The following is a 10,896-nucleotide window of genomic DNA, read 5'->3' on the forward strand; positions in this document are numbered from 1 at the left end:
TTCAGTTTAACTTTGGAATCCCGTGCAGTAGGCAGGAGGGAGCCGTGAAGAACCCACATGTGAATTCTGACGATGCAGGAGCCCTGGACGGTGTGAATGACGCCAAGCTGTTCAAGAACTTCTTATATAGACTAAGGATATATAAAAGACAGTACTTATTTTTCCGCCACTTATAAATCAGTAAAAAAGAAAATCCTTGTCATTTGCATGAACCAAATTGATACAATTGTTTAACATTTCAAAGGAAATGAAGACTTTGGGTTACCCTTTTTTCTTTTCACCCACAAAAGGTCACCACAAACTTCTTAATGCTTGAATCGCGCATTTCAAACCCCAGAAGGCCTTAGACCCCTTAACCTCCCCGTCACTCAAAATCCAAAGAGGATGGAACTGTTCCCTACATCTAGAGTACAAACACACAGCGCTATGTATGATAAATGTAATTGCAAAAAAGAAAGATGAGGTCAAGAATTATTAGCTTTGCGGAGGGTCATTCGCAAGAGAATTCAGCACCTTTCTTTGCGATCAGACTTCAGGTCCACTCAGCATTTTTATTTGTTTGCTTGTTTGTTTACAGGATCCTCATGTGAGGACCACCGTAATGATTGTGCAGCACTGAGAGCTAGGGGTGATTGCACCCGCTCGTCTACAGCGTATTCCACAATCTGGGCTTGCCCTGTTACTTGCGGTGCTTGTGATTGGTAAGTTTATACTGAACGTTCTATTCTGACTTCGTTGCTTTTGATTTTTTTAAATTTAAGTCATCCACTGAACGCAGTGCCTCAATAACGCACGATTCTTTTGGTCTGATCAATTCCATTGGGTCAAATAGCATCATCAATACAAACTCTTGAGGACCCCGGGGAAGTGTCGAGCAACGAGACACACATGTAAGAAAACACGCGGACAAATGCTTCTCTTTCAAAGAAAAAAAGAAAAAGGAAGACAAAGAAAACCAAACCAAAATCATCGAACATTTTTGTTTCGAGAGAAAATACACACAGACCACTAAGGAGATTTGCAGGTTTTCGTTGGAAAGTACACTTAACAAGGGAAAATAGATCGCAATACATTAGCAAACAAAACTTGTCAACGACACTTGTCAAGGGAAACTAGTTTTTAAATAAACTAAGTCCCCTTAAACCTCTTACAGTTTACTTGGCAAGGTGAAGCGTCCTTGTCAAGTCATCTATAAATTTACAAATTTCGCGCTTGACAATTCCAAGTTTTTCCCTAAGAACTCTCCCCGCTGAAAAACTGGCATCAGCTATATATCAATTAGGGCAAACTTGCAATTAAGGGAAAACTATATTTTAACCATCCTTACGTTCACTTACGAACAGAAATAGTAGCCTACGGGCTCTTCTTGATAGATCTTTAAAAGCGTGCACTGGCTAACCTCGGTATAACTCTGTTTTTCACAGAGCCAAGGGTGATTTTGCAAGTCAAGAAACCGACCATGTCACAGACTTCCAAGGAAAGGGAATTAATGTTATGAAATACTTGTAGCTGCGGGGAGAATTTAACACTATAATGGAAACAATAAAACAAGGGCTAAAAGTTAATCTCGTGTCATCAGTGTTACTTTTTTATACGTTGCTCTGCCATTCCCCATATATATAGTCGTTTCTCTACATGATAGTGAGAAGAACACGTCTAACTTCATTCCTGGTAAGGGCAAGAAATTCAGTCGTCCCGGTCTCATCCAAACTACATGGAAACCATGATCCGTAAGTAATACGGATAGTTTTAACATCTGTCCAATCTACTGAACATGTACTCTTTACGATATAGAACTGGTAGCTAGGAGAACGTCTCCTTATGCGCACTTGCTGTCTGATCATTAAAAGTCTTCGAAGCAGCCCCACTTTTTGGGGCTGTTTTGCGAGTTTCAACTCCTTTTTTGGAGTATAAAATTTGGTTGCGTTTCCACGGAAAGTGAAGTCACGGAAATTTTGCCGTACTTTATTTCAGCAATTTGCTATGTCGCGCTTGTTGGAAGAATTCCATTTTATATAGCTTCACTTGGGATTAGGCAAAAGTACTTCAAGAAAACAGTTATGTTAACGATGTCCACTTTTCTTACCACCGTCAATGTGCGACCACCTTGATATTACTGACGTCTCGTTTGGGCGGAACAAAGCCCTTACACCTCATTTCCCATCAAGCAAGGGAAGCTCGGCATCTGACCACCCTGTCATTGATAAAATCTGAAGGGCTTTACTGATTTATCCACTAGTTCTTTTTTTATGGGTAATTTCAAGTTTAATATGCGTACATTAACGCTCTTAGAGATTAACCTTTGATACAATTGACATCGAAAATACCCGGCTTCACTAAGACTAGGAAAGCAATCACGACATCAGCACACATTTATACGAAAGAAAATCGCTAAGAGTAAACATATTTCTGAAGTGAACTTTCTTATGTGGTACAGGGATCCCTTTCAATAACCACTGTGACCTTAATTTTTGGGTTGAGGACGGTAACTTCATAAAACCGATCGTTCATATGAGGCCTGTTAAGCTATTTTAAGATACGTATTGTAAAGTTTATCATTAAGCAAAAGCAGACTTTGTTCGCTTTCCAATAAGACAAGAATTTAGTCGGGAGATTTGATCCTTAGTCTCGTTTGTTTTAAGTTTTTAATATAGTACGTGCGAGCATAAAATCGCAGTCTAACTTTGAACTGAGAAAATACTCTCTTGAATATTGACGTATGATCTAGATTGAGAAAACAAAATGATTTACAACCAAAATGAAAGAATCTACTTGGAGATATTTACGATGAAGAGATTAATTTAGGCTTAAAATTTAGATGATATTGGTTGTTTGCCATTTACCAAAAAAACCGGAAATTTCGGTTGGAATGTAAATGGTAAACCTATTTTGGTCGGCCCAAACGGAAAATTTCCGGAGAAAACGGGATTTCTTGAAAGGCAGTCCAAAATTTCCAAACGGAAAACGTGTTTACCATTTGCATTCTCCCCACCGTGATTTTTCCTCTCTCCAGACTCTCTCGGTAAACTCGAACGAATTGTGTAAATGGTACACGCCGATCTCAACTGCATTTCCCATTAGGGAGTTTTTGCTTGCCATTTGAACAAACCTAGTACCAACCGGTTTCTGCTTGTAAATGGTAAACAAACATTATCTCTCGGAGATAAACCAAGAACGCCCCGAAGAAGCTTCCCCAGGGTACCATATTTAAGTGCTTTGGGTAACGCACGCGAAGGCGAAATATACGTCCACGGTATTTGGTATGATATTAGTCCAATTATGCTTGCTTCACTTGACATTTCCCTCTTGCAGTTAATGAAAGTGTCGTGGGCCTTTTTATTTGTGCTCCCATCAAAGTAAAATATTAGACTGTATACAGACTCCGGCCACTTTGACCTGTGTTTCAACCAGAGGAGCATGGTACACGATGCTGCCCTGTTTGTGTGCTATATCCAAATTGGTACTGATGCGGTACGATCTTGAAAACGAAAATAGTCAAAAATAAGGAGGGATTACGTTTTATCAAACGTTGGCCGCGTAGCACTTATATTTGATTAGAGTGTAATGTGAAGTGCTAAGTATCTATGTATCCATGTGAGCGTTAGCCCTACTGATGGAAATGGGCCCACACAATGACAGAGGACACACGACCTTCGGGTTAGATCACCGCTGCTCTGCCGACTGAGCCACAAGATCAGACGGGATCAGGCCGTGGGAACTGAAGATGTTAAAGTCACGGCAATGAACATGTACAAGGAGGGATTACGTTTTTTCAAACGTTGGCCGTGTAGCACTTATATTTGAACAACTTAACTGATAAGGGTGTAATATGAAGTGAACACAACACAATGTCCCCGGCCAGGACCCGAACCCGGACCACTCGATCTGGAGGCCATCGCGCCTCCCACCATGTTCATCACAAGTAAATATAAATTTTATTTCTCATGTGGTACTCACTTGTAGGTTGCAATATCAGAAAGGCCTCTTCTGTGATATAAACTTCCCTTCCGTTGTTGGAAACAGTTGAAGATAGCGGTCCACACATTTTTACAGGTTTGCTGAAAGCGATTTCAGACTCACTAATGCACACTAATTTAGATTTCTCAGTCGCAGATCCATTTTCACCATGGTTTCCCTTGGCACCTCTTAGTCCCGGATAACCGTCCTTTCCGGGTGGACTAGGGATCCAACTGTCCCTACGTCACCTATCAATAAGTTCACACGTGAGCTCAGATGTACGGTTCTATTTTACACTCAAAAGTCCAGTCCACGTTGTAGATTTTGGACACTGTCTGTAGATGCCAAGCGTTTTGAATATTTGATATTAAAAGGAGCCATATATTTATATTTATCGCTTTTGTGGGTAGCCTCTATCCCGGCTACTTTGTTTACTTCTCTTGTCTGGAAAATAAACGGTCTAATTAGAATTGAAGCTTTTTTCATGGCAAGGTCAAGCCAGTCATGCATATATCGACAAACACAAATTAAGCAATGTCTACTCAAATCGTCTTCCGAACAGATATTCTCCGAAAATTGACGTTGGGTGCCCCTGTTTAAATATCTGATATCTTGTTTTGTTTTGAAGCAAATATCGTGACATTGCTTTTACCTTTTGTTCAACTTTTGGCCTGCATGATTGCATCTTGGATCAACTCTGTCTCTACAAATAACCACTCGTCATTTGGGGCTTTCTCTTTTCTTGAATTCATGTTTACACTTGTTATTTATTACTTGTAAGTAATTTGAGGTATGTCGAGACTACTGTCGTGACCTCGCGAACAGCTAAAGGTAGTCATCAATTTATAATTAAGTTAAGTCAAACCAATAGCCCACTTTAGAGATATTAAAGATTTAGTCCTGAACAAAAGGCATCATCTCGAGGCTCTGGGGAATGAACTCATACAATCCTTATATTTAATTTATTCCTCAGAGCCTCGAGATCGCGAGATGATGTCTTTTGTTTCGGACTGAATTTTGATATATCGAAATCGGTCCATTGAATTGAAGAGAATTGAATTGCAAAAATTGTGTTCGTAACTGCGAGGATCATAGCTTCACTTGATTTCATATTCGCAGTTCATAATATGGCCCGCCATTCGTAAACAAATTCCGAACTTCATAATGCTTCCGAAATGTCGAAATGGTTTCGTTGGTTCGGAATGGTTCCGAAGCTCGCAATGCTGTCGCTATGGTTCCGAAATTTCGCAATGGTTACGAATTTTAGTTGTTCGAGGGGGATTGGGCCAGAATGCTATGCGAGTCAGCTTGGAGCGCTTACCATGTGAATGGAATTTTCTGTAATTCAGGCGAGAATTCAAATGGAATGGTTAACCTCGGTGGAATGTTTTTGGGAAAAAAGGTAATATCTTTCGAGGTATTTCCTTTTTCTCGCTTTGACCGGAATGCCCGGAAATTTCTATTAAGTATTTATTTGACGTCATTTTATCCTCGATAAAAAAATTTAAAATTGTTCATGGTGGACCATCAACTTTAAATAGAAAAATTCCAGTTAAAGTAAACAAATGCCTTTTTGAAATTACGCCTTAAAATTTGGGTCACTCAGTGTTTAGTTAACGCAGCTTTGAAATCCAAAGAACAAAAAAAAATTGGAATTTTTTTACCATACTACCTCTTTACACATCTTATTTCCTTTACAGTCAAACCAAGTGAAGCGTACCCCTTAAGATTGCATTAATGAAGTGATTATTTGAAACTTGAACCCGCTAGTCGTTTCAAGAATGCAATAATGAATTGATTATTCGAATATTGAACTCGCTCGCTCGATCCAAGAATACGGCTAAATTCGCTAACGGCTTCCGTTTTCGAAAAATCAATTCATTGTTGCGACTAGTAGGTTTCAAACCTACTAGTCTTTTCTAGAATGCAATACTGAATCGATTTTTTGGAAACGGAACCCGTTAGCCGTATTCTTGGATCGAACGAGCGAGTTCAATATTCGAATAATCAATTCATTATTGCATTCTTGAAACGACTAGCGGGTTCAAGTTTCAAATAATCAGTTCATTAATGCAATCTTGAGGGGTACGCTTCACTTGGTTTGACTGTAATTAAGGTAACTCCCTTGAAATTGTTGTACCATCAAACTTTTTTGGAAACTTGGCATAGTTAACATTCTTGATATGAACATTAAAAAAAAGCAATAAAAAGATGGGGTCATCGTGCTTGTTTACGCGTCAGCAGGCTCTTAAAATGGGGTATTTTTACTGTTTGCGCGTTAAAAATTCGAATCACCTTCATACAGAATTAAGTCTTGGTTACTTCAAAGACATAACATTTCATTTTGAAAATGAAGCTTCTTTTATTCACATAAGCAGTATTACTTCATTCACGCCGTTTTTGATTGCATGGTTGTGGGAATAGTGCATTTTTTGGGACAGTTCCGAGGTAAGCTTGAAGTCCTCGCCTTAGGTAAAATACACCCAGTACGGAACTGTTTTCCAAAAAAAAATCATGTTCTCCTATCAAACTTCTTTTCTTCTTCAAATATGTTCTTTATTAGACTTATCTTAGAAAATACCTGAAAAAAAATCGGGGGTGACCGTGCTCGTTTGCGAGAAAAGGAGCATTAATTTCGCTATCAGGCTTAGTTTGAGGGAAATCTCTTACGTTTTGTACGCGCACGGGCTCATGTGAGCCGTGCGCAGTAGGGATGCGCAATGCAGTACTAAGGAATTACCTTAATAGTAACCTTAAAATGAGGCTCAGCCTCATTGTGCTGGCTCCCAATCCTTCCCCTATACATCGAAAATTCATAACCATTACGAAATTTCGGAACCATGGTGAAAAGTGTATGAATGCGAGCTTCGGAACCATTCCGAACCAACGAAACCATTTCGACATTTCGGAAGCATTATGACGTTCGGAATTTTTTTACGAATGGCGGGCCACATATATGATCCATTTCTTATATCATTTCATCATTGATTCATTCCTTACGGGATTATTAGAACCCACAAATGACCAGCTCCCAACGTCAGTGGCCTCATAACTCAGTTGGTTAGAGCGTCGCGCCGGTATCGCGAGGTCACGGGTTCAAACCCCGTTGAAATCCTGAATTTTTCAGGCTTCCCTACGCAATTGCAAAAATTAACTGCGAAGATCATGGCTTCACTTGATGTTATGTACAATTATGCAAAAAGAAAAACAATAGCAATAAATTTCTTTTACTACGTGTCTACGGAAATGAATGATAACTTTACAGGAGAAATAATACTGATCGTACTGACCGCAATTGGTCTCAAAGGTTTAGTTAAGAAACTATTATAGTCTTTACTATACACATGAAAAAACATCACAGAACAACAGACGTGTTCAGTTTACAAATTTCAATAAAAATAAGTATAATTGTCTAAAATTAAGTAATGTTCTATTGATAAAAGTACTTTTAAAACGTTCAGTCCTTATTCTTGGTATAATGAAAGAGGTAAAGCGCGCGCCATAGTATCGTGTGACATTGAACTTATTTAGTTAATTGTGTTCACATCATCGTATCTATTTTCACACGTGAAAAGATCACTGTTGCTATGGTTTGTGAAATGATTTAGTGTTTTATTGGTGTTCAAATAATAAATAGAATATTACATGGCCGCTTGGAGATACGAAATTTGTCTTCTCGTGTTGAGAAATATTTCATTCGTTTGCTGCGCTCACGCGTGAAATATTTTTTAACACTCGAAGACAAATTTCGTATCTCCGCGCGGCCATGTAATATCCTCTATAGAAGTGGGGTGCGGACGCGCCCTATGACACCATTTATTCTCTACTTACTTATAAATAGTATTGTTAATGCGCGCAGGCTATTTGATGATAATCTTCCTGAACCATGTAATTGTTTACATAAGTTGCTTGTTGCTTGTTGCTTGCCAATGCGCGTACACTATTATGATGTCATTTCTAACGCGTGCATGCTATTAAGTCATGTGATATTATCACTCTTGTTAGAAAAGTACAGTCACTGCACTATAAAGTTTTTCGATCAGCTAATAATTATTCATGTGTAAGTTGTTGACTAACGCGCGTTATCATGTCATGATATTACCCCCTTCATTAAGTCATTCGTTAAAATCTTTTTAAGAGCCCGGATAACATTATTAATCGCTAGTTAATTATTTAGATATGAGTTACTTGCTAAGACACGTTTGCCTTCATGTCGCATGATATTTTCCCTCTGGTTCCTAAATTACTGATGCGCCCGCACAATTATATCCCACGATATTTTTACACTGTACCCTCTAATTATTCACTAGCATCTAACGCGCGCAAACCTTCATGTATTACATTATTACTCTCTTCTTTTTTTAGTTATCAGTAATATGCAGCACACACAGACCATTTCGTGATAAGTTCTTGTTACCATATTTTTATTCATATTTGACTTATGTACTGATGCACGCTCGCTGTAAAGTCATATGATATTATGCCTCTCTCCTTAGGTCATTATATCATGTCCCTTTATTTCTACATTTAAAAAATGTTTTGTGTGCAAAAGCCATTTGATAATAAGATAGTTTAAACGTCTAGACTACTTGTCAAGTTTTAAGTTGTTCGCTGATGCGCGCGCACACAAGTATATTCTATGATATTTTTAGAATGTACTCTTCAATTGTTTACTTTCAAGTTATTTACCGACGCGCGCACACCGTCATGCCATATGAAATTACCATCCTTTGCTTAAAAGGTTTTGTAAGTTGTTTAAAAAGCGCGCACCAATATATCGCAAGATATAGACCATAATATGATTAATTTTTTACCATGTACTTCTTCATACGCAAGTTGATTAATAATTTGTGCACTATTATATTATTAAACCTCTATATATACTTTCAACTTGTTTGCTAATGCGAACACTGTCATCTCTTTTGATGTTATTGGCATCTGGTTTTCCACACGCGCGTTTACCATAATTTCCATTATGGATGTTCTTATCACCCTCTACTTATTTATCAGTAGTATGCAACATGCGCAGGCCATTTAATGATACGTTTTTGTGACCCTCTTTTTATTCGTATGGTGCTTGTCTTATGACGCGCGTGCTATCATGTTATGATATTATGATATTTAAAGAGCGCGCACTCCATCGTATCGCACAATATTATTACCCTGTGATTGATGATATACGTACGGGTTGCTTGCTAAGCCGCGTTTGCGATCATGTCGTATGATATTTTCCCCTCTACTTTCTCAATTACTCGCAAGCTGGGTGCCGATAAGCATACGCCATGAAATACTGATAAGATATTACAAACATCTACTTGTTCATTGTTGAGGTTTTTACAGATATGCACGCGCACAGTTATATCGTATGACATTTTTACACTGAAACAATCATCATTTACTTGTATGTGGTTTACTCAGGCGCGCACATTATCATCTCATGACGCGTGTTATTATTAACCCCCTTACTTTGAAGTTATATGTAAGTTGTATGAAAGGCGCACGCACCATAGTATCGAATGATATAATTCACAAGTGGATTTGCCATCTTGTATTATGATATAATTGTTAGCCTCAACTTGTCTAATAAGACAATAATATCATTTACTTGTTTATTTGTATATTGCTCGCGGACGCGCGCATGCTATCATACCACAAGGTTGTATAAACCCTGTTATTAACCCTTGATATATTGCAAACGCCCGTTCGCTATCCTGTCGCGATCGCAAGATAAAACAACTCTCTACTCGCTAATAAGGTGTTGTAAATGCGTGCGTATTACGTTAATTTGCGATGTTTTTACACCATTTTAACTTTTTACCCTTTCAATTCACCCTCAATTCTGTAGTTATCCGACGACTTTGATATTTTTCAAACCCTTAGATGTATTGGATCAGTCTTTTGACAAGAAATTACGAGTGATATCAGCAGTAGATCCTAGTTGGCTATCTGATAGATTAAGTCTTATCAATAAAATTAAACCAAAAACTCTACATTTCTTTCTTTTTAACGGTAATGATCAAATGTGAAAATTGTTCAAAGTTCATTGTAGAACCACTGACAGCTTCATCTAGCAAAGTATGAGTCGGAGACTGCATGCCGGTGTTGTCCTCTTGAGGAACATTGGTGGCCCTTTGTACTGTATAATGACGGGCATAATTCTTGGCTAAATATGAAGTAGATAGCTGCAAATTAGACTTGAAATATACCGTGTCAGGAGGCCATGATTGGGAGCGTACACAATTTCATTATATTTGTGGAACGGCGTTTTCACAGACCGAGTTACTTTTTGGACAGATTTTCCCGCAAAACCAGACCTTTCCTGCCAATCACAATTCTTTGCATGAAAATTACTACCAATGGGATTGAGAATGGTCATGCACGCAAGCCAAATATTATTTAAGAACTCGTCTAAAAATAGCTTGATCTGCGAAAACGCCGTTACGAAGACCTAGCACATTTTCCCTCCGAGATGTACATGACGAGACGATAGTTACCATATTTTATTATATATATGGGGCGAATTTCATGTAATAAACCTTCCAAATAGAATTCTCTCTTCCTTATATTTCACCAGTGAAAAAACCGATACGTCCAATCAGGTTTGCGTATAGCGTTCTTCACATGTGAAAAATATAACCAATGAGCATTGAGTAGAATCACCCATTAGCCAATCAGAACATAACACTCAAATGGGTTCCGAGGCGCGCCGGTTGAGAAAACATGCTTGTGTTTTTCGCAAACTGACATGGCTTCAGCACGTTTTGTTCCACCTGAAACAACTTTAGAGGCTTTTATTGAAGAGCAAGCAAACAAAAACACGTTGAGTAAAACCAAAAGAGATGTTTCCTTACTCAAAGAATTTATGAGAATGAAAGGAAAACACGAAGAATTCGAAAACATTGAACCGAGAGAGCTCGACGAAATACTGTGCGCATTCAT

The 10,896-nt window shown here is 38.4% G+C and overlaps 1 protein-coding gene and 1 long non-coding RNA gene across 4 annotated transcripts in view; one reads left to right on the forward strand and one right to left on the reverse strand.

Annotated features, from left to right (window-relative positions):
* The window catches only part of LOC137982837 (putative tyrosinase-like protein tyr-3), a 50,165-nt gene that overhangs the window by 10,244 nt on the left and 29,025 nt on the right, over positions 1-10,896 (forward strand). Inside the window, exons 5-6 of one of the 3 annotated variants that reach the window (XM_068829997.1) lie at positions 578-701; positions 1,425-1,565. The exons of the other annotated variants lie outside the window; for them this stretch is intronic. Of the exons in view, the coding sequence (XP_068686098.1) occupies positions 578-701; position 1,425 (125 nt within the window). The 3' untranslated portion in view covers positions 1,426-1,565. Of the gene's footprint in view, positions 1-577; positions 702-1,424; positions 1,566-10,896 lie in introns of those variants that run through there. 3 annotated transcript variants of the gene reach the window in all.
* The window catches only part of LOC137982841 (uncharacterized), a 4,023-nt gene continuing 1,461 nt past the window's right edge, over positions 8,335-10,896 (reverse strand). Inside the window, exon 3 of the long non-coding RNA XR_011118836.1 lies at positions 8,335-10,120. This is a non-coding gene — a long non-coding RNA (uncharacterized lncRNA). The remainder of the gene's footprint in view (positions 10,121-10,896) is intronic.

Source organism: Montipora foliosa, chromosome 13 (assembly GCF_036669935.1).
Source record: "Montipora foliosa isolate CH-2021 chromosome 13, ASM3666993v2, whole genome shotgun sequence".
Classification (NCBI taxonomy): Eukaryota; Metazoa; Cnidaria; class Anthozoa; order Scleractinia; family Acroporidae; genus Montipora; species Montipora foliosa.